A 23944-nucleotide genomic window follows, 5' to 3' on the forward strand; every position below is an offset into this window, starting at 1 on the left:
GCTAGCTCAGAGCCAAGGCTAATTTATTGTTCTGCTGACTTTAAGAGCACTAAATGAAATGTGTAACAGCCAAGGACCATCCCTGAGGATGTTTGGTTGGGAGTTATCAGGGTTTTTTTTAGAAAGGAACTGTGGAACTGGCATGGAATAAAAACCTGTCAAACAGAAGCAGTGTGACACTCTCAAGGCACTGTAGTAAGTGGAGAATTTACTTTAGTGCTGGTTGCAAAGTATCTGTGTAATAATTTTACTAAACTATGCCCAGAAACTACAAAGTTTTTTCTCGTTTGTTTCTTTCTGAATCTGAGATGACCCATTATTAAAAAGATACTATTAAACATAGATGGCAATTCAATATCTGTCTAATTCTATGCAATGGACATATAAAAAGTCTTAATTGCATACTTTATGAACTATAATACAGTTAGCACATATACTACATCTATCTTTGTATATACTTATATATAGCATACATAGTTTCTCAAACATTAAATGCATTTCTTTGAAAATACTTTTATATAACGTTCAAAAAATAAGACACTTCAACAGCAATTTTTGTGAGATCTACTGCACTAACTACAGGCAGCTTGAACCCTGACTGCCTCTTTGTAGACTCCACACTGGCCTTTAATTAGGACCTGCAAGACCACAAACTGCAGGTTCCCTCCATTTGGCAATTCCCTTCAGATCCACAGCAGCCAAAACCTATTTTAAGTGGAATTTTCTGCCTCTCTGCTCTTCCACATTAGGCTCCCCAGCCACTTTTTAAGCCTTGCAGTGCACTTCCAGGCTTTGCAGACCCATCTCACCTTCCATGTGCTCCACGTAGCAATAAACATCGTAAGTCTCGTTAGGGAAGCGGCGCCCGTACGTCCTGACTCCTTTCTTTCCCATCTTGTCTCCAAAGCAGCCAACTCTTGGATGTCTAATTGGATACCTGGAAATGCAGAAAATTTATCGTTTATGACGCCTTAAGTTTTAAGCTTTCATGTTTTTTAAACCCTGCACTGCTTTGGGGTATAACTCTAAGCTCCACACACAGTGTCAGTTGCTGTCTTCACGTTTTGGACAGACAGAACAATCCCTCTGGGCCTGAAACTCAGGGACACCCGACAGCCTCAGGCCCCAAAAGTATAAACAAGAGTGAATTGGGGGGAGCAAACTGGGGGTGAATGACTTCATTACCTGGAGTTGGAATTGGAGGATGAACCCCTGAAATGCAAATGGACCAAACTTATAATTGTGGGAAAAACTCGTGATCATTGTCCACCTTGGGTGCAGCCTCTGGGAGGCTTCTGACTGCCCAAGATGGACCTTTTGATTGCCTTTAATAAATACCCACATTATTATCTTAATTTTGTCCACTCTCTGTTCTAGGCAGCCACTCCAAGGCATCAATTGCGGCAAAACAACAGTTTAGGTCTGCACAGGCCAGGCACACAAATTTTGGGTTAAAAACGTGAAGGGGCATTCTGAAAGCCTCACCTGACAGTCTGGTCAGACACCCAGCCAGCATCACACTGCTCAAACCCATCCTCGTAGGCTGCTTTCAGCTGCTCTGGGCTGGCCATGACGGCGCCGTTGTCCCGGCAGGTCTGGTGGGCCTGTGTGAAATTCAGCGTGTACCTGCTCGTGGCGGCCCGGTAGTGAAACACAACACCTGGAAGGCCAAAAAAAAAAACCATCAGTGGCACATTTTGGGCTCTTTCTGCAGCCATCACCACTCTGTAACCCAAAAAAAACCCCATCAGTGACATATTTTGGGTTCTTTCTGCAGTCATCACCACTCTGTAACCCAAAAAAACCCCATCAGTGGCACATTTTGGGTTCTTTCTGCAGCCATCACCACTCTGTAACCCAAAAAAAACCCCATCAGTGGCACATTTTGGGTTGTTTCTGCAGCCATCACCACTCTGTAACCCAAAAAAAACCCCATCAGTGACACATTTTGGGTTGTTTCTGCAGCCATCACCACTCTGTAACCCAAAAAAAAAACATCAGTGGCATATTGTGGGTTGTTTCTGCAGTCATCACCACTCTGTAACCCAAAAAAAACCCCATCAGTGGCACATTTTGGGTTCTTTCTGCAGCCATCACCACTCTGTAACCCAAAAAAACCCCATCAGTGGCACATTTTGGGCTCTTTCTGCAGCCATCACCACTCTGTAACCCAAAAAAACCCCATCAGTGGCACATTTTGGGCTCTTTCTGCAGCCATCACCACTCTGTAACCCAAAAAAAAAACCATCAGTGGCACATTTTGGGCTCTTTCTGCAGTCATCACCACTCTGTAACCCAAAAAAACCCCATCAGTGGCACATTTTGGGTTGTTTCTGCAGCCATCACCACTCTGTAACCCAAAAAACCCCATCAGTGGCACATTTTGGGTTGTTTCTGCAGCCATCACCACTCTGTAACCCAAAAAAACCCCATCAGTGGCACATTTTGGGTTGTTTCTGCAGCCATCACCACTCTGTAACCCAAAAAAAAAAAACCATCAGTGGCACATTTTGGGTTGTTTCTGCAGCCATCACCACTCTGTAACCCAAAAAACCCCATCAGTGGCACATTTTGGGCTCTTTCTGCAGCCATCACCACTCTCTAACCCAAAAAACCCCATCAGTGGCAAATTTTGGGCTCTTTCTGCAGCCATCACCACTCTGTAACCCAAAAAAAAAAAACATCAGTGGCACATTTTGGGTTGTTTCTGCAGCCATCACCACTCTGTAACCCAAAAAAAAAAAACAATAGTGGCAAATTTTGGGTTCTTTCTGCAGCCATCACCACTCTGTAACCCAAAAAACCCAATCAGTGGCACATTTTGGGCTCTTTCTGCAGTCATCACCAATCTGTAACCCAAAAAACCCCATCAGTGACATATTTTGGGCTCTTTCTGCAGCCATCTCCGATCTGTAACCCAAAAAAACCCCATCAGTGACATATTTTGGGCTCTTTCTGCAGCCATCACCACTCTGTAACCCAAAAAAAAACCCCATCAGTGACATATTTTGGGTTCTTTCTGCAGCCATCACCACTCTGAAACCCAAAAATACCCCATCAGTGGCACATTTTGGGTTCTTTCTGCAGCCATCACCACTCTGAAACCCAAAAATACCCCATCAGTGGCACATTTTGGGTTGTTTCTGCAGTCATCACCACTCTGTAACCCAAAAAAAAAAAAATCAGTGACGTATTTTGGATTGTTTCTGCAGCCATCTCCACTCTGTAACCCAAAAAAACCCCATCAGTGGCACATTTTGGGCTCTTTCTGCAGCCATCACCACTCTGTAACCCAAAAAAACCCCATCAGTGGCACACTTTGGGTTGTTTCTGCAGCCATCACCAATCTGTAACCCAAAAAAACCCCATCAGTGGCACATTTTGGGTTGTTTCTGCAGCCATCACCACTCTGTAACCCAAAAAAAAAACCATCAGTGGCACATTTTGGGTTGTTTCTGCAGTCATCACCGATCTGTAACCCAAAAAACCCCATCAGTGGCACATTTTGGGTTGTTTCTGCAGCCATCACCACTCTGTAACCCAAAAAAACCCCATCAGTGGCACCTTTTGGGCTCTTTCTGCAGCCATCACCACTCTGTAACCCAAAAAAAACCCCATCAGTGACATATTTTGGGTTCTTTCTGCAGTCATCACCACTCTGTAACCCAAAAAAACCCCATCAGTGGCACATTTTGGGTTCTTTCTGCAGCCATCACCACTCTGTAACCCAAAAAAAAACCATCAGTGGCACATTTTGGGTTCTTTCTGCAGCCATCACCACTCTGTAACCCAAAAAAAAACCATCAGTGGCACATTTTGGGTTCTTTCTGCAGCCATCACCACTCTGTAACCCAAAAAAAACCCCATCAGTGGCACACTTTGGGTTGTTTCTGCAGTCATCACCGATCTGTAACCCAAAAAACCCCATCAGTGGCACATTTTGGGTTGTTTCTGCAGCCATCACCACTCTGTAACCCAAAAAAAACCCATCAGTGGCACATTTTGGGCTGTTTCTGCAGCCATCACCACTCTGTAACCCAAAAAAAAAAACCCCATCAGTGCCACATTTTGGGTTGTTTCTGCAGTCATCACCAATCTGTAACCCAAAAAAACCCCATCAGTGGCAAATTTTGGGTTCTTTCTGCAGCCATCACCACTCTGTAACCCAAAAAAAAACCATCAGTGGCACATTTTGGGTTGTTTCTGCAGCCATCACCACTCTGTAACCCAAAAAAACCCCATCAGTGGCACATTTTGGGTTCTTTCTGCAGCCATCACCACTCTGTAACCCAAAAAAAAAAAACATCAGTGGCACATTTTGGGCTCTTTCTGCAGCCATCACCACTCTGTAACCCAAAAAAAAAAAAACATCATTGGCACATTTTGGGTTGTTTCTGCAGCCATCACCACTCTGTAACCTCACCTAGGTGTTGTCACAATGCTGAAAACAGGTGGGTAGAATGAAAAATAGTACAAAAAGGTGAGATAATACAGTATAAATTGTGTTCTCCCTCTAGTGGCTGCTACCAGTAATGACAAAACACCCCCAAAAATGTGGTTTTTTGGAAGCGTATTTTCTAATCAGTGATGGGCCTGGTGTCCATTTCTACACATCAAAGGCCACTAAAAAATATATCATTTATCACTATATGGATTTTGGTCAATTTTCTGTAGCTGTATTTTCCTGCACACACCACGAATGGTACAAACCAAACAAAGCATGATTTTATTTGGGTTTTTTCTGGTTCTGACAAAGACCTTGACAATTTCAGCAGCTTCTGGAGCACGTCAGACCTTTGGAGAGGGAGGCCTGGTGTGAAGATGGTTTTGTTTAAAGCAGGATCTGTCTAGAAGCCACATTCTGTTTCCTACACACGCACAATTCCCACTGAATCTGACAGCAGCTAGAACAAACCATAAAGGGCACTGAAGTGGCAGAAAGCAGCCATCCCACCTTCCAAAATCATTTCCCCCTGTTACCACTGTCTTTTACAATTTAGCATCAAAGGCATGTCCTTTGCAATACCTAATTGCACTCTAAAATCCTCAGAAGTGTTTCAACACCATAAAACATCCAGAGAATGGAAACAATACAAAACAAAACAAGCCTCTAAACCATTAAATGTTCCTTTTCTCTGATGGTTTTACTGGAGTACTTCATGATGAGGAAACAGCATACTGTAATATAGTTTGGGAAAATGGTAATATTGTAGCAATGACTAATTTTACAAGTCATTGCTATTAGAGCATTGTTGAAAGATAAAGTGTGCTAGTTCACAAACAAATAGAAATACAGGTCACTTAGCAAATTGTTGATGCAAGAATTTCCAACTTTTTTAGAAATCCTTTTCTCATGCAAATTCAGTAAAGTCTTGCCAGTCATCAAAAAGCTGCATACGGCCAAGAGAAGAGAGTACACATTTTTCTTCTTGTCATGATTGACTAAGAAATTAATACAAAAAATACTTTCTGAAAACTACTCAGCCATCAGATGTCTTTTTTTTTTTTCCTCTATCAAAGCCACTCGCAGAGAAACAGGAAATAAAAGAGGAAAGGCTGGGAATCCCCATATTTCATCATTTAATAGGGAGTCACACACCAGCTGCAGCCACTAACTGGAAGCTTGCAGACCACCAGCATCCCCATAAAATGCTTTTCAGAACTGACAAAACCCATCACTGTTGCAAGCAACAGTGTAATTTCAGCTTCAAATGGATCCAAGTGTTGTTTGGCAAAAGTGACAAGTGAAGAATACACCCCGGAAAATTATGGCTGTGTTTGTATCAATACATTGAACTGTCCATTGAATGCCTGGAATTCAGTCATTAAGGGTGTTAAATTGTTAGGTTATTTCACAGCATTATTTGGCTCAGGCCCCACAACACTGTTCCAAACAATTTCTGGGCAGATTTTAAGAACAAGCAGAGAACAGGGACAGCTTCCAAAGGGCATCTTCATCCTGAGCTGGGAGCCAAAGGAGTGCTTCAGTGTGGATGGGGGACACCCTGCTCCCCACAGCCTCACACCCCAGAACACAGAGTTAGCCAACATCAGCATTTAAACCTTAAAAACACAAAAAATATTATGTGGAGATTTATAATTTCTTTTAACCTGCGTTATGCATGAAAATATTTATTCTAATATATTCGGAATTTAGTAGCAGTGGTTGAAACTGTGAGCAGAACACCTGCTGGTGTAAATGAGGATTGCTATATTAGTAGCACAGTAGTAAATAAGAACAGGATTTCAGGTGGCCTGCTTGGTGTTCTGGATCTAGAATTTAAAAATGGGCAACTTTTACAGAGCTCCCAACAGAAGCAAGATAAAATATTTACCCTGTTTCACAACTATGAACCCATAATAATATTCACAAGCTGTGCATCTGGCTTTACTATTTATTATGTTTGAATGTATACCAACATTTTAAAGCTTTTTTTTATAATATGGCATTTATGTAATAAAGCATATTTGATGCTGAGTCAGAAATGTCCAATTACATGAAGCAATTTGTTAATTCAGTGTGTTGTTTTAATCCTATTTAAAATGTATTTCGTGTGAATTTAGATTAATTGTCTCTTTTTTATAAATATTTTCCGAAATTGCTTAAGTCATAGTATAGGACTTAGAACTGGGCACAGGAGTTTCTGTTCCTCAGTGCAGCCACCAAAGGTTTGTTCCCTTAGAGGGGATGGCAACATATTGCTCTAAAGCTGTAATTTTTTTTTTTAAAGCTTCCTGCTACTTAAACATGAGTGCATTTTCCACAACCAGCTATTTCACCGCTCATTCCTTCCTTTTTTTTTTTTTTTTTTTTTTTTTTTTTTCCATGCTGGAAGCACCACTGCCCATGTGACACCTGAACAAGGCACGACTAAAGAGTTAAAATCCCAGCCAATTTAAAGTGGATTTCGCCGAGGCAAAGAAGAAGCCTTTGGTCATTTGTAAATCCTGGAAAGGAACTCGGGGAATGCTTTGTTCTCCTCGCCCTGATCCACAAGGTAAACTTCACCTATTCTCAGAGCTGGAGGCTCCTCCATTTCCAGCGAGGAGCTAATGGACATGAAAGAGCCTCCGAGATGAATGGGAAGGAGGACTCACTATGCATAAGCCTGTGCAACAGCTGCAATAATTAGAAGACCCCTGGGGCTAAGAAGATTAAAGTGCAGGACTTTCATTGTTTCAGTTAGACAGAGAGAGGAGGGGGGAAAACCATTGTCCCGGTCTTTGCACTTTAAAACATTTGTAAAGGATTTTTTTCCCCCCTCCTTTGTCTATTTCCTCCCCGAAAGAAAAGGCAAGAAAGGAGTTGTCCTTGGAACAAATAAAGCAACTGGAAAACAGACTACAGCGGTATAATGTTGTCACTGAACATCTGGCAAACAAAGTCAGTGTAATTACAGGAAGGAGTAGCAGCAGGAAAGAGCACTCATAGGAAAGCAATTTGTAGCATCCAAAATTCACTTCTGTCAGAGCAAGGGTGAACGTCTTTTCGTCGTTTATCTCATGTCTTAGACCAGAAAATAAAAATTTGAAGCACTTAATTTTTAACGAACAAGGGTTCCCGTGGGTAAGAGCCTGGTTCCGTGGTTACACCCCTTTGGGTTGCAGCTTTTTTGCGTATCATGCATCAAAACCCTGTGGAACTGCAGGGGAAGCTAGTTTATTAGCTCCCGGTATGGCTAATAAATTATAGTTCACTTTCACTAGTGAGCTCACGCTGCTGCCTCATGCAGTGTTGGATGTGGCAGCATAAAGCCTGAACCTCAGAGGTTGCCTCACACAGCAAACACCTAAAGGGAAAAGACTGTGATGGCAGTGCCTGTTATCCTGTTAATTTTTGTCTTCAGACCTTGGACACTGTGGTGCAGACCCCCGAAATAACCCACAGCCCAGTGCCAGAGCTACCACACAGTTCAGATCATAGCTCAGATCCTCCCTGGGCTTAACACAGAAGGCAATTTCCATTACAAATAAACCCCAAAAATATGGGTTACAGGGCCGAGCACTGTATGAAAGGAAGGAATAGGGCAGCATTTTCAGTTCTCCGCGTGAATAATTTGTTTGTGTCTCTCTCTCTAGGCTTTGCACCCATCTTCTGACCCCTGTCTTGGGCTTTGGCAACCTGAGAAGAAGAGGCTCGCCTTGCCAAACACCTCAGGGAAATCACGGTGGGGAGAGAAGGTGCCTTCCCCCCCGCCCTGCCACGGACAGACACCCCTGCACCAGCTCGCACTTTGCTCCCCTGTGCAGGACGCTTGTGCCCACCCTCACAGCACACAGGTGGAGGGGCACAGGGACTCTGAACAGCTCCAGATAATGAGAGGAGGGAATCAATGCTGAGCTTCACCAGTGCTTTTTTTCCTTTTGTTTCTCTCCCACCACAGCTGCTGCATCCAGCCCGAGGCAGAACCGAGCCAACCTGTCCACCCAGAGGCCGCCAAACTCTACAAGAGGGACACAGCAGCTTGGTCAGGACATTTCCTTCCCTCTTCCTGGCACGCTTTGCAGGTAGACCCTGGGTTTTTACCACCCAGAAATAAATTTCCCTCTGCCATCCTTTGATTCTCCATGCCAACTGTGCTCTTCCCTTGCCAGGAAGATTCCTCGGGATCCATTAGGCGGGAGAGTCAAAAACGAGCTGAAAAATGCAGCAGCCCATGACAATTTACAGGGAAGTTCAACATCAAGAGGTGGTAAGGTTTCAAGACAGGTAAGTCCTGAAGAAAGAGTAGGTAAAAGCACCTCTTCAAATGCCTACTTAAGAGATAAAGAAGGGGATTTCTGCTGCAGAGAGAATAGATCAATTAGGTTGTCAGCACACAATCGCTGAGTGGCAGCGTTCCCACATCGGAAGCAACTTTCATTTATTATCATTATAATGCTTGAAGGAAAGACAAGTTTGCATAAAAAAAATGAAAATGCGAATTACCATCTACTGCTGCCTCCCTAATTCTTGTTTCTTTCCATTAACAAGATCAGTATCTTAAGCCTGGGATTGTCTTTACAGGCTTTAAAAAGAAAACACCAAAAAAAAATTGGAAGGAAAAAAAGTCTTTCAGATTTGCAGCAGAATCAAACAGAAACTGAGAAAATTAGGCCCATGAAAAGAGTGAATTCCCAAAATATCAGATAGAAAAGAATAAAGTGCTCTCACTTTTGGCAAAAAAAATATTCACTGAGGAGATATAACAAAAGAGTAAGTAAACTAGAAGGATCCCATTTGCCACTTTGATCCCTTTAAATCCAATTATCTCCAAGGAAGAGAACAAAAAATCAGCTCAAATGAAGGGTTTGTTCAGACTTCTTAATATTGAATACATTGGGTGATACATGTTCTTCTTAATTGCCCAATATCAGAGCACCACACAAAACAAGTATTTCACTAAATATTCAGAAATGTTCAGAATGAAAAGTACCATGTCATTTCATTTCTGGGTTAGATTTTTACAAGGTAGCTCAAAGGCATTTTATAAAAGTGGACTTCATTACAACTAGAGAGAAGGAGTAAATGTGAACACAGAAAGGTACTTTCTGTACCTTATAAAAAGCAATACTTTTTATAAAATCCTTTCTGGAATTTTATGTGTGAAACACACCCAAGGTAGCTTTGCCTAAAGGTTACAAGTTGAGTCTAAAAGAGTCATCTACAAATCTTCCTAACTGGTGACCAGGAATATTTTAATACAGAGAGCTTACCTCACCCAGGAATATCCAAAAGCTGAGAGGCCAAGGACTGCCAGTGTGAGACAGTCTGAATTGTGGGCTCAGTAACAGCAAGAAAGGTTAGAAGAAAAGCAAAAAACACTGTAGAGATATGAAATTACAGAATCTGACAAAGGAAGAGTTGCTCCTGAGACAAAGGGAAAATTTTGGAAGAACATGCACAGAGGGCAGAGAAGAAAACACGTGGATGCAAAAATGAGTATGAATGACTTGTTCTGCATATCCAGGATTGGACTTGGATGTTCCTAGTGGGTCCCTTCCAACTCAAAATATTCTAAGATTCTTCATTCCTCTCCTTGTGAGAAGCTGAAGCATCTAACACTGCCATGCTGTTAGATCCAGTTTGAACACAAAATATCCCTGTCTGGGAGGTCAGTGTCATTATAGCAGCAACCAGGGTGTCAGGAAAGCATTCTCCATGATTAATAACAGGCAAGGGGGTATCCAGTGTGAGGAAAATGCCCCTCCAGTGATCCTGCAGAGCTGCCTGCCCCAAGGACAGCCCTGCAGGCCTGAATATTGAATAAGGCAGGCACCTGGCTGCCCCAAACTTCCTGCATGGGCTAAAATTGTTTCCCTTGTCCCTCTTACACCCTCACCAAGTGCAAAACGCAAAACAGTAACCTTGACCTCAGGGGTGAAGTATGGAGAGCACCTGGCCCCTGTGGATGGGTGTTCCCTGCTGGGTTTGGGCACGAGGCTCAGCACTAACGTGGAGATTTGCAGTGCCAAAGGAAAAAAACTGGATCAAGTAACCCAACAGTGTCATGCTCCTCCTACACTTTGCTGTGACTTTCCCAGATCCCCAGGGCTGTGCACAGAGAGCCAACCCAGCCAGAACACAACTGCTCACACCCCTAGAACTAAACGAGCCAATTCAGGTTTTTTTGCTCTAAGATGAGACATTTAAACAGACATTCAGATCAACATGTTTGATATCTGTTTGATGCACACACAGCCAAGCACTGCTCAGCAGATAAAAGATCCCATGTGAACTCACAGTTGTCTTGATGATGTCTGAGACAGAATCATGAAATGGTTTGGGATGGAAGGGACCTTAAAGATCATCTATTTCCAAATATAGGCAGCAATTGATACCCAAGTAGCTGGCATCATTAATTCCTACAACCAAGGCAAAGGAAGGCCACAGAATTACATCAATTTCCAATATCCTGTCATTGTTTAGAAAACTGTAATCCGTCAAAGAAGGCGAAATGCATAATGGATCTAGCAGAAATATGGACTGCAGAGACAAAGGCAATGTGTGTGTTGAAATGTGTCTTCCCAGTGAATGATAACTAAGATAACCAGCTGTGGTTAAGTGGTGGCTTAACCAGGAGTCCACCCATGGATAATTAAAATCTACAGACATTCAAAAAAACAAATGGGAAAAACCAAACCCATATCTGTTCAGGATAGAATAACAAAAGTCTTTGTGTGGGTAATTCCATGGGTGACAGGTCTCTGACAGCAACAGGGTAAGTGTTTAAGTTTGCTTTTTGATATCAGCTGCTTTCTTTGGAATGGGACTCTGGGACAGCCAGATCTTTTGTCTGAACAGTCTGTTGCTAATAACATATGAATCTGACTTCAGAAGTTCATCTGGCATCTAAAACAGCAAATCAACTGGATATTTGCACACAAGCTATCAAATTTGTCTGTTGTGATAGCTAAACAGAAAAAAAAAATAGGTTCACAGTTACAACTTTTGTACAGTCTTGGGCTTGAGACCCAGCCAAAAGAAACAATTAGGCATTAGAAGTTCTACTTTCAATGACTAATACCCACTATTCAGCTTAACCTGGGAAAATTTGTATGCTACTGAGAAAATTATCCTTCCACTTTTCATTCACAACATATTCCATCACTGGTAAAATACATTCATTTGATGCACAGTGTGTTCAATAGTAGTTTTGTATTCCCAGCATACCTACAGGAGAGAAATGGCAATTACAGTAATTTTATTCAAGTTATCTTTCCCAGCTATCTATTATGCTATAAAGGTTAATTTGAAAAACAAGCAGGCCAGCTTATCTTCCTGGCTTCATTGATACTGCATTATGCTTTTTGTTTGAAAGTTTAAAATTAGGGAGTGTCTATAAAACAAATAGAGACCCTGAAAATACCTAGAAAAAAAGCCCTGAATTGGTTTAAAAATACCCAAAGAAGTATTAAAAAAAAAAAAAACAAAAAAACCCCAAACCATAAATTCATCTTAATGGCAAAGGAGAAATTACATCTGTTTCAGCAGAGCTCTGCCGAAAAGTTTTGGCCTACTTAATTTGTGCATAAAATGAGCAGAATAAAAGAACTGGTGATAATTTTACCAGAGCTCCAGCAGCCCCAGCTCCACCCAGGAGAGCTGACCAAAGCACAGTGCTGAACCAGGCTATCTCTCAGCTCTGGAATTAGCTCAGTTAATGCAGAAATATCTCCCTGCACCCCAGTCAGGACAGGATGAACAAACTGGGAGAACAGTCTCCTCAAATGCTGTCACTTTGGGGTGCAGGTTCAAAAAGAAACAGCAGAGGAAATTTGTATTTCAGGACTAATGTTTTTTTCGTTTATTAATAAAAGCTGAAATCACAAGAAACCATAAAGAATAGAGCAGAAGATTTGAGCAACAACATTCACATGAAGCTCTTATGGGTCTAATAAATGCCATTTGTTTACATAATGGAGAAAACTGAGAATGGATGGCACAAATGACGGTCTAGCAAACCGATTTTCCACTTGGATCAAGACTTAGCTTTTTTCCTCTCCTGAAAATCTGACATTAAAGCACTCATGGAAAAGAACAGTTGCAGAAAGAAAATGGAGTCTGTGAAGTTTTCATTGAGGTAAAATCATAAATCTAATCACTTCAACACTTTGCAGGGTTTTTGCAGGAGCAGCAACTACAAAAGCTACAGTAACACCATAAATCATCTGATATTTTATTGTCATAAACATCTGCAGCTCCTGGATATAGATGTGTAGTCAAGGGAACACTTGAAAAGGGGTAAGGAATGCCAGGTACACTCGTTATGAAAAGTAATGTTCAAACCAGGATTTCTTTTGCTTTTATCATTAGGACCTAACAGTTTATGAAGTTATGCAGACATTAATGGCTATACTGATTTATTGTACTTCCAAATTAAGGCCACACCTTCAAATCCTTTCATTGAATCAACTCCAACAGACTGTTCACATTAGGTTAGGCAGATTGGAAGAACAATACAGTGTTAAGCTCACCAAAAAAGGCTTAGCCAAAGCCATGATTTCCAGCAGCAGATATGAATGTTTGCTTTGGGATTCATTCACCTGAGTAAATACTGAACTCCCAAAAAACACCGAGCTACAAAGGAGTGTGCAAGGCAGGGCCCAAAGCAAGGCTCCCATGAGAACAATCTCCTCAAATGGTTCCTACGAGGGGATCCATCCACACAGCTCAGTGTTGTTCTAAGCACAGGCAGAAACCTGGGTCCAGAATGTGCCTGTGCCTGGCACAGAGCCTGGGTTAATGCCCTGCCTTTCAGCACAGCCTGTTAGGTCAGGCTCAGTGCCAGCCCCATGGGCTCTGGAGCAGTCTCTGTGCTCTCTCCACAAGTGGGTTCCGAGGGGAGGAACACCCACACATCACATGCAGCTTTGGCCACTCACTCTTTTGCTGTGCTTAAACCCACGGAGCACTCCAGGCTGGGACAGAGGGGCTGGAAAGCTGGGACAGGCCCTGGGGGTGCTGTGACAGCAGCTGGACACGAGCCCAGGCGTGCCCAGGTGGCCAAGAGGCCGATGGCCCCTGGGCTGTGCCAGCCACAGGGCAGTGACTGCTCCTGTGCTGGGCACTGCTGAGGGACCACATCAGATCCTGGGGGCAGCTCTGGGCCACTCACAACAACAAATGGAGGGGCTGGAGCGTGGCCAGAGAAGGGAACGGAGCTGGGGAAGGGAATGGAGCCCCAGGAGAGGCTGAGGCAGCTGGGAAGGGGCTCAGCCTGGAGAAAAGGAGGCTCAGGGGGGACCTTGTGGCTCTGCACAGCTCCTGCCAGGAGGGGACAGCCGGGGGGGTCGGGCTGTGCTCCAGGGAACAGGGACAGGAGGAGAGGGAACGGCCTCAGGCTGGGCCAGGGCAGGCTCAGGGTGGGCAGCAGGCAATAATGAACTTCACTGAAAGGGTGGTCAGACATTGAAACACACTTCCCAGGGAAGTGGGGGTGTCATCATCCCTAGGAGAGTTCCAAAAATGCTTGAATATAGCATTTGGGGACCTGAGTTAGTAGTGAACATGGCAGTGCTGGGTTAATTCTTTGACTTGATAATCTTAGATGTCTTCTCCAATGTCAACAGCTCTGAAACACCTGTCTCTTCTGTCTCTCAACACATAGACTTCTCCCTCTCAAAATTTTGGAGGCTATTTCCTAATACAGACAGCAAGCAAACTGTTATCACTGCCTGCTCCACATTTAGCAAACACCTCCCTACTTCTTTTTTTGTCACAGGTGAGTTTTCCTTCTGCCCATCCAAAATTTATTACTGGGCAAAAAGAAGCATGTCCTTCATGCTTGATGGTCCTTCCCCAGAAAGATTGGCTCCCACTTTTGATGGCATAGTTTGGGACATCAAGACAGGCCAACCACAGCTTCAGTGGCTTCTTTTCATTCTAAATTTTCACCCTTTCCGTTACGATGGAAAGTTGCTTCTTTTCACCCTACTCAGAGGGGGAATCGCTGAAGGCACTCCTGTAAATCCTCTCTAGTTCTGTGTTAATTACCAAGTTTCGCTGCTTTAACTGGAATCACTGCTGGCTAGGAATGAAACAGACAAATCCTTACCCTCAACAGCCAGAGAGACGATGCCCTGCGTGTCCTCCACTCCGTACATGACGTCGCAGCGATAGACCCCGGCGTCGCTGGCGCGCAGCTTGGAGAAGGTCAGCGAGGCATCCCCGGTCTCCTCGGAATGGCTGGGGACAGACACCCTGTCCTTGTAGCTCTGGCCTATTTTGATGTTGCCATTTTGGGCCACCAGGACCGTGGTTTCCTTGGCGTCCTTCCCGCTTTTGTCCAGTTCCACCTTGGACCATTTGATCCGGAGGTACTCGGCGGCGTAGCTGGAGGATATGGTGGGTGTGGTTGAAAAGAAGCATGGCAGGACTGAAGTTCCAGAGAGAGATCCCTTGACCAGGGTTTTTTTTTCTGCTTTGACTAGAAAAAGGAGAGAGAGCAAGGAGAGAGTAAGGAGAAATCACATTACTGCAACAGCAAAATCAGAAACAGACATATTTCATTGTTAAATAATGGTTCACTAATGCAAAGCCTGAAATCCATGAACCTTAGCTGATTTGTAACAGGACTGGGGAGTACAAGCTGAAAAAGAGTTTGTATCAATCTTGGCACCTCTTAGGCTGATGATGCAGCACGTTTCTCTTTGGGAAAATTTCATCCTGACTTATTTTCTCCATTTGTCATGGTCACCAAGTAATTAACTTTTGGAAACTGGTCTTGAAATTTTAGGTGACAGATGAACTGTAAGAGCTGTTTCTTCAATTCACGGGAGGAAGACCACTCTGAGTGAAAAATTATGAATTACCTCAGTGGTCAAAACCTTGAATGCAGGGGAGATGCTGGAGTTCACACCTTGCCTCACTTCACAGCAGCTGTTCTTGTCCTCAGAAGGAAACACAGCCCATGGCTTTGCACCCCTGTCACCCCTGACCCCACTGTTCTCTCAGGGGTTAAATCTTTTTATTGCACACGTGCTGAAACAAAAGCCTTTCCAGTGAGAGTCTCCCAAATAGTCACTCTTTCAAAGTCGTTTCCTTGTAGCCTCAGGGCCTTTAACACATCGCAGAAATGAAATATTTCAGGATGTAAAAGCAAAGGAAGAAGTAAAGCACGCAGAAAGTCCCTAGTTGGCTCAGACTTGACATGATCAGGACTTTTATCATTTTTTATGTCATCTCCAGCTGCAAACATTTCACAGCGAAATGCTTCCATCTGACAATATCCTGAGGGGGAAGTTGACTACTGTTCATCCAAGCTGCACGCTGCAACTGAAGAGAGGGTTTCTGATGGATTTGCCTTTTTTATGTGATGTTATTTCATCACACATAATGGCTTAATGAAGATTAAAAGCTGATGCACAACAGTAACTATTTTACCTCTTTCACAGTCCTTCACTAACATTTTTGAAAGGTAGAACATGGTCATCACTATTTTGAAGGGAGCTGGGATTTATAAAGTTTAGAAATATAATAATAATAGCCATTGACAGAGTGGTACATGAAACAGGAGACACCAGCACATGAAAATTATCTTTTTATCTATGATAAAAAATATAATCTCAATCCATAAAGAGTAGAAGATTGGAGGTTGGGATGGAAGGGTGGACAGAGGGAGAGAACTAAAGAAGAGGAGCAAAAAGGGAAGAGAAAAAAAAGAGGGGGGGATAAAAAAATTTAAAAAAATAAGAAAGAAAACAGAAAAAAAGAAACAGGGGAAAAAAGGAAAATGGAAGAAAAAAGGAAAGTTGCTCATTAACCTGATTATTTTTAACAGAGACAGATGATTTTCCACAGGACAAAGTCTTAATGGTATTATCTAAACAGGTTCAATACAAGCGTCATCAGTTTAATGCCCAAGCATTTTAATAATAAAGTACTAGCCAGAAAAAGAGATAAATGGACTGTCAGGGAAGACACAGAATTCTGAATGGAAGTTCTCAGGTCCTTTCCATCCATGCCTACCAAACTAGAATTCCTTGGATGCACAACTCAGATAGAGTCAAGATGATGGTATCAAAACTGATGAAACCAGAGATCTTTTTTATTGCCTTTATTTTCTTGAAACTTCACAGAGTTGCAGCGGTTGGAGATAAAGAAACAGAATGAATTCTCACTTCTATCAGTTGTGATGGAATTACTGCCAAATTGCACAGGTGGGAGATTAAAATCAGTCTCAAAATATTTAGAATTTATGATGATCTCTTGTCATCTATACACCTTACAGGAACTTTCTTCTTAATTGAAGAATGACTAAATTATAATTATACTGACTGACAGAACTTTAATAAACTTTGTAAGAACACTGTATACGATTATGAGTGATCTGGAATATCAGCGCTGAACCCTGAGGAAATTTCCTCCCTTTAAAATTTGTGTCTTCACATCAGCCAGCTGGAAGCTTTGGCAAACAACACATATCATCCTGATATGAAAACTAGATCCAGCCCAAACTGTGCTACTTCCCAGAACAGAAGGTTCTGTGTAGCTGCAGTTCTGCCTGACTTTGGAAAGCATTATATCACACTTTATAAAAAACTATTTGTTGTGGCGAGGTGAGGGAAGGAGGAGGAGAAGACCAGAAGGAGAAAAAGGAAAAAGAGGAAGAGGAGAAAGAGAAAGGAGGAAGTTTTTCCCTACAGAAAAAGAAAATATTTGGCTAACATAAAAGAAGATTAAGTGATGTTCCTGCACAGTTCCAAAAAGCTTGATTTCTTGCAGCACTCCAAATTAGTCTAGCAGAATTTACTGACCAATGCAGAAACTATCAGTATCTCATATTAATCCATATAACCCTTTTTTTTTTCCCTCCTTTAGCATTTTTGCTAAGCTTATATTCCATATTAGCCCCTATCAATGGGATGTGATAGACCAATGAAACATAGCTGGATGTCTTCCTTTTGAGGTGGGAAGAAAGGAATTCTTGCTTGAGAACGAAGTAGCTTTCTCCAAAATGTGTACACTTGATCTGTGGTAAACGTTACAAAATTCTTAAAGTAGGAGTCTAGGTAATTTTTTAAAAGGACAGAATTCTGCCCTTCTGTATCACATTAACCACAATGACCAGGCCAATGGGTCTGCAGTGGTCAAGGAGTCAAGGAGTCTGAAGAACAGAGTGCCCTGCATGGTGTGACACTGCTTAGAGGAGAGAATTGGCCATATAATTGAGTTTAGCTGAACAGAATGTTGCTACTGACTATGCAGACAAATCCCACATGCTTAAAGAATAAAATATTCTATTTATTTTTAGCTAAATTTATGAGAAAGAAAAAAAAAAAAAAAAAGAAAAATGTTGCATCTCATTTTTCAGTTCATCAACAACCTGCTGGGACATATGGTATATTGCCCTGTCTAGCAGCAGAAATAAAAAGGATCAGTGAAATTGTGTGTTTTGTGAATCCAGCTACTAGCACTGAGCCTAGGAGAAGCCTTTTCATTAAACACCAGTCTTTTAGCGAAGATAATAATGAATTAAAATGAGCGAAACTTGTAGGAAACACTGAAAGGTAATGGACTGAGACCCAGCAATAACCTGAGTTCTCTACTAGGTGGTCTGGGGTCTGAGCAAGCAGAATAAGAGAAGGACACACAGGGTGATGAAGAATTAATTTTATAGTCTGCAAGACACTCACAAGGAGCCAGGCAAATCTCAGCTGCAGAACTCAACATAACACCACAAATGGCCACCCAAAACAGGTGGGAAAAACTCCAGTGCTGATTATAACCACGAAGTCCAGCTTGTAAAGCACAATAGTGATAAGCTGGGAATTCATGTTTCATAAAAGATTTAAAGGCTTCAATTTTAAATCCAAACTAAGGATTCAAAAAGAAAAGGTTGAAACATAAGATGTCTATCTTTCCAAATGCTGAGATAAGTTTTATTTTTAGAGTGCTTTTAAACAAAAGCCATACTTATAAAGATTGTGTGCAGTCTTCTAACATTCATTCTCAAAAATATTATTGCACCGACTTTTCTATAAAAGATATGAGTTGATCCCACAGATTCTTTGGGATCATGAATTAGATCAATTCATGAAAAATTTTTTCATCCTTGTCCTCCTCACCATGGCCATAGTTTGAAAATGGTTAAGACTCTGTAGGCCAAAAGAATGGCCCCTGACTTAAAAAGTAAACCCCGTAAAGTTCACAGTGTGTTCTAGGAACATCAGGGTCTTTCTCAATTCCTTAAAAAAAAATTTGGACAAATAAGGATGGGTCACAACCTGACCTACATTCCAAAGAATGGGACATTCTTTGGAATCTCCCAAGAACCAAAAATCCCACTCTGGAGATAAATTACATTTATGATGTAATGAAAGGTGGAGTAAGTGAGAGGACATGTAAAGATGCCATCCCACATTCTACTACTCCAAGGATCCATGGACTCCTACCCACTTAGAGTGCTGCCCTCTCAATCCCTGTATCCCTGAATTCTGCAATTGTGCAATGCAGTGAGTCAGGTCTGTGGTCTGATCCATACCTTTCTTCCTTATAGCCAATCTAAATCTATTATCCTTTTTTTTTTTTTTAATTGGTTCCACTAATGAACCAGTCCTTTTATTGATCATTGAGGACTACCTAAACATGTTACTAGCAATAGTGTTCCAGCTAGGTAGAAAAAAAAAAAAAAAAAAAATAGTAAATTTGATTTTCCCAGAGGCTGAAATCAGTTTGAGGAGTACCTGGAAAGAACAGGAAAAGAAAATAAAGAAAAATCTTGCTTTTAGACTTGGGAAAGCTGCTTTCCCAATTTTGTGAGTCTGAAGCAGCTGTTGGGATATTTTCCATACTGAAGGCCTGACCTAAACTTTCAAATAACCAGGGCAACCACACATGGATACATACTTCAGTTTTAGCATGTAATCACCAAGAGAGGCAGTAAGAGCTCCTTTCCACCCAAACCTGCAGCTGCCCTAACACCTCCTTACTCGAGACCCCAGCAGCCAAGGGGTCCAGCCCCAGCTTAGCTCATGGCAGCCCAAGCACAACAGAAATAAATCATTAATGCCTTGAGGAGGACACAGAAACAAAATTAGTGACATGGTGCAGCATGGCACAGGCAAAGAAAGACTGTTTCCTGAGTTTGGGCTGTTTCTTCAGTCCTGTGAAATGCCCTACCAATTAGACCACTAAATTAATTTAAATGAAATGTTCTATGTACAGAAACTTACCTTTAGGTAGCATATATGTTATAACTAACGTAGAGTACATCCATAAGATACTTTTTATACTTAACAACATCTTGACCTAGAAATGAAGAACAAAGGAGTAAGTGGTTAGTATTGCACTGTGTCCTTAGCAAATGTTGTAGCTCAGCACATCAGTATTTGTCACTGCTATCAGAAGCAGTGCTCTGCTTTCAGGGCATCTTCATTTAGCAATTTATGGCGGAGATTTGTTACAATAACCATGTGTCTTCATGGAATACAGATTTAAAATGGGTTTCAGGTTGTTGAGTCCTGAGTGATGCTCTGACATGTCAGTTCCCTCTCACTTTGCTTTTACAGGCTCCACCTTCCAACAGCTGGAAAGCTCTTCACGTGTATCATACATACTCAACAATAAATTGCATGTTCACGACATTATTTCTCATTTTTCGTTTCCGTTCATAGTTACACATGTTGAACCTGTAAATATCCCCAAAGTTGCAAAAGCATTGCAAGACACACAAACACCAATGGCTGCAAAGGGTTTATAAATAATCCCTCATCCATACAGTTACATGTATATGCTACGAACACCCCAACATAAGAAATTACTTTCAGCAGCAATTTGTCAAAAAAATTTTATCACTACCTTGATTTTCCTGATATTGCTGCAAAATCTGCTACCTGAGTTCTTCACTTGGACAAGCAACCAAGGTGACAGGTTTTTTTTCCTGTTCAAGAGAGCTTGCAGTTGAACTGCCTTAAGGATCAGTGGAGAGATTTAATAGATATGTACCTCTCTGTGTTATAACTACGGAACCTGCACTGCACATGTGTACTATGTGAAACTTCCACTTTTAAAAACTCCACAGGCTGCACTGAACGTGACAGCGAAGACAACACGGAGAGGCAACTTCAGAAAACTCCTGGTGACGTGTTCAACCTCAGGACGGTTCTCTCCGCAGCTCACAGCTGCAGCCCAAACTCCACAGGAGTCTGTGTGAACTGGCACACATCCTGTAACGTCTGAGCAGCACGGGAAAGACGCAAAACATCTCCAACCAAGCCTTTCCAGTGAGGCAAGTTAAAAATTCCCACCCAACAGGGCTGAAAACCCCAGAGCCCTTCATTCCCTCTACATGGATGGCCAGAGCCAGCTGGTTGCACTGGGAAACATGTGCTACAACCTATTCCCTGGGCGTGGAGGGGGAAATGCAGCTGCTTTCCACACAGCAGGCTGCACGCTGCCAAGGACGCCCCATCTCTGCTGCAGCCACTCAGGACAGCTGAGTGAGTGCAGAGTGTGATATCACTTATTTTGCAACGTGGACTTCATGGAATTTGCACTTTTCACAACTGAGTCCCAAACTAGAACCAGGACTTCATTCAGTTTAAGCCCTACATGCCATAAAACTTCTTCTGAAGACCCTAACACCTACCCCCAACACCACTCAGCCAGACTTTTATCTCCTCCTACATTTACACAAACAAAGCTGCATGTGAAGAAAACAAAAGTGACTTTTTATTATCTAACTTTACAATTCTATACTGTGCCCTGGTGCAAACTCCCTGTAGAAGGCTGTTGTGAGTGAGGAGGTTGCACAAGATCAGAGCTGCAGATATCCAAATCCTTTGAATGCAATGGATCAGCTGTGAAATACAGAGTCACATGCTTGCTTAGATAAACACTTAAATCCTCATTATTACACAACAATTAAAAGAAAAAGTGATGTCAGTCTGAGCCTACAGATGTGCAGAAGGACCTTCAAGCAACCCTTGTATCCCAAAAATGCTGGAAGCCTCAAGCACCAAAACCACTCCGGTGAAGTTCCTTTGGTAACACAAGAGCTCTGATGAGAGCATGAGAAGAAGACTGACTGGAGGAATTCTCCACCTTCCAAGGTGCTGAGGGAAGGACCTGCCTGCCAGACAAAGTTCTGGCCCCTGTGAGAGCTGAGTGGCTCCAGACCTTCTGAGAAGTTCTGCCCACATGTGCTCCCATGCGTCACACGCTGGCTGCATCCACAGCGAAGCCAAGGTCCAGAACAGAATGTTTACAAGTTTAGCTCTCCATGTTTACCCACAAGTTTTATCCCCCTCCTTCCCCTAAAGGCAACCTTGCCTTTTGGGACCAGAATCAAGGGAATCAAAGAAACCTGACAAGAAAAAGAACAAAGTATTTTCTTTTTCCCAACAATGAGGGTGTCGTACCTAAACAGAGCTGGTTGTATTTTGCACCTGGCCCAATTCCCTGGCTCTGACCTGGCATACCTGGGTGCCTGGCACGTGTCAGTGGAAACCTGTTGCCCTTGGAAGTTCATTGCAATTGCTGTCATAACACAACTGCTTCCATGTTTGGTAAGAACACAAACCCTGCTGCTATGCTTCCAGTCACCAAACACACAGGGACAGATGAAAACAGGCAACTGTGGAAGGGCAATTTTCAAGGAATCCATGGGAACAGAAGAGAACATTCCCGGATGTGATGGCTCCTAGCCTTTTACTGAGTAGGGGAGGAATTACACCTGCTGCACCAAGGGCTTGCATAGCTCCAAAAAATTACACTGTTTGAGCACAAAGCTTAATATGAGACACTTGCCAAAAATCCCTACCTGACTCTTGGAAAACCACCTCCTGACTTTTTACAAAATATTCTTTATCCTGAAATGCTCACTCAAGCAATGAAAACCCCTGGGGAGAATGGTCTGATTTTCAGCCCTAAGGGTCAGGAGTGTGACTCCCACACAACTCCTCACACCTGAGGGTTGCTTTTCACGCTCCAGGCCTTGGTGGGGTCCCATAAACACTCCTGGTTTGCCCAGTGCAGCTCCACTCCAGCTGCCAGAATTAAAAAATTACCCCTGCCACCCTCTCCAAACACGCAGACCATAACAGCAGCTCCTTGCTCAGCCCCACAGGGCAGCCTGGCTCAGGAGGAGACAGAGCTCTGCAGACCTGGTGCCAAAAATCCTCCTCAGGACCCACAGGTGAGGCAGAGGTTGCTGCTTACACCTCACCCCGGTTCCCGCCCGCGTTTCCAGGCTCTTGGATGTGATTGCTCCTGACTCCTGCCCTTCTGCTGGCAGAGGCTGCAGCGGACTGTGCCCTCACAGAGCTAAATCCCTGCTCTAAAACAGGTTTGTGTTTCCCATTCCCGCACTCTACAGTTCACAGAAGTCTGCTGTCTGGCTGCTGTACTGCCCCTAAGTCCACTGCAATTAGCCAAAATCCATCTAACTACTCCTTTTTCCACAGGATTTTTTTTTTCCCCCCCTTGGTGTCACTACATGCATAGTAAAAGAAATCCATAACACGGTGAGCAAATCTTGCCAACTCAAGCTGCAAGACTTGAGTAAGTGTTTAATTTCCACCTTCTGCTAAAAAAGTACCTCACTTGACGTGACCAAACTTGGGTTGCCTGCTGGCTGGTTTCCAACTGGGCTAATCCATTTTATTAGGAGCTACTACAGGCAGATGGATCTACAGTAGGAATTCGTGTTACATTTCTAAATGGGATGCAGCCTTGAGTGCAGCATCTTCTAACCCATAGATGCAAAACTCCTGGACAAGCTTCACATCTTTAAAAACCAGCAGTAGGGGTTCTCTCTGTGGGGAAAGAGCACGGCTCCTATTTTTGCATGCGCTGCCACCTTCCCTTACTACAGCAAAAACTCATAGGAGCAGTAAGTTCTGACCAAATTCCAGCTTGTGTTTAGTTTGCAGTGTAAGCTTGATCTCACACCAATGCTATTTTAATTTAACCAGATGAGAGAACATCATGTCTCTCTTTCTGTTGAAAACTTCAGGTTCAGAGAGTGAATTGTCCTGGTGTGGAAGAGACTAAAGCTTACAATCCAAAAATACTCCTGGTTTCTCAAAACCTGCAACTTCTCAGGTCACACTGAGGCCGGTCCTGCTGTAGACATGCTCTACAGCTGCATTGTGAAATCTGGATATGTTCCTTAAACACGTACAAAGCAGCCTCTGCCCATCTGACCCTCATAGTGAAAGTCAGAATGACATAAAAAATTAAAAGGAAAAAAAAAAAAAAAAAAAAGAGGGTGGGACCCAGCAGAACCCGGCACTAAAGAGAAGGAAGGCTTCTCATTCTAATGGGTAAAACAGTAAATTACAGTTTCCAGTGGAACCCCAAAAAGCTGGAAATGACCAATCGCAGTCATAGCACATCCCTTCCTACCTTCCAAGCTCTGAAAGCTTCAAAGGTGCCATCCCTCCTCAAAGGCACACAGTCTGCACTTTCTTTTATTTCTGCAGTCCTTTGATCCTGGTACTGTTAATTGCTGCCAGGTAC

The 23944-nt window shown here is 42.7% G+C and overlaps 1 protein-coding gene across 1 annotated transcript in view; it reads right to left on the reverse strand.

Moving 5' to 3' along the window:
• Positions 1 to 23944, reverse strand: part of VCAN (versican) — a 102333-nt gene that overhangs the window by 74670 nt on the left and 3719 nt on the right. The window contains exons 2-5 of the mRNA XM_054003224.1: positions 19657 to 19732; positions 14538 to 14909; positions 1486 to 1660; positions 810 to 937 (exon numbers count right to left, since the gene is read on the reverse strand). Of these exons, the coding sequence (XP_053859199.1) occupies positions 810 to 937; positions 1486 to 1660; positions 14538 to 14909; positions 19657 to 19726 (745 nt within the window). The 5' untranslated portion in view covers positions 19727 to 19732. The remainder of the gene's footprint in view (positions 1 to 809; positions 938 to 1485; positions 1661 to 14537; positions 14910 to 19656; positions 19733 to 23944) is intronic.

The sequence above is a fragment of the Vidua macroura genome, chromosome Z (genome assembly GCF_024509145.1).
Source record: "Vidua macroura isolate BioBank_ID:100142 chromosome Z, ASM2450914v1, whole genome shotgun sequence".
NCBI classification, from domain to species: Eukaryota; Metazoa; Chordata; class Aves; order Passeriformes; family Viduidae; genus Vidua; species Vidua macroura.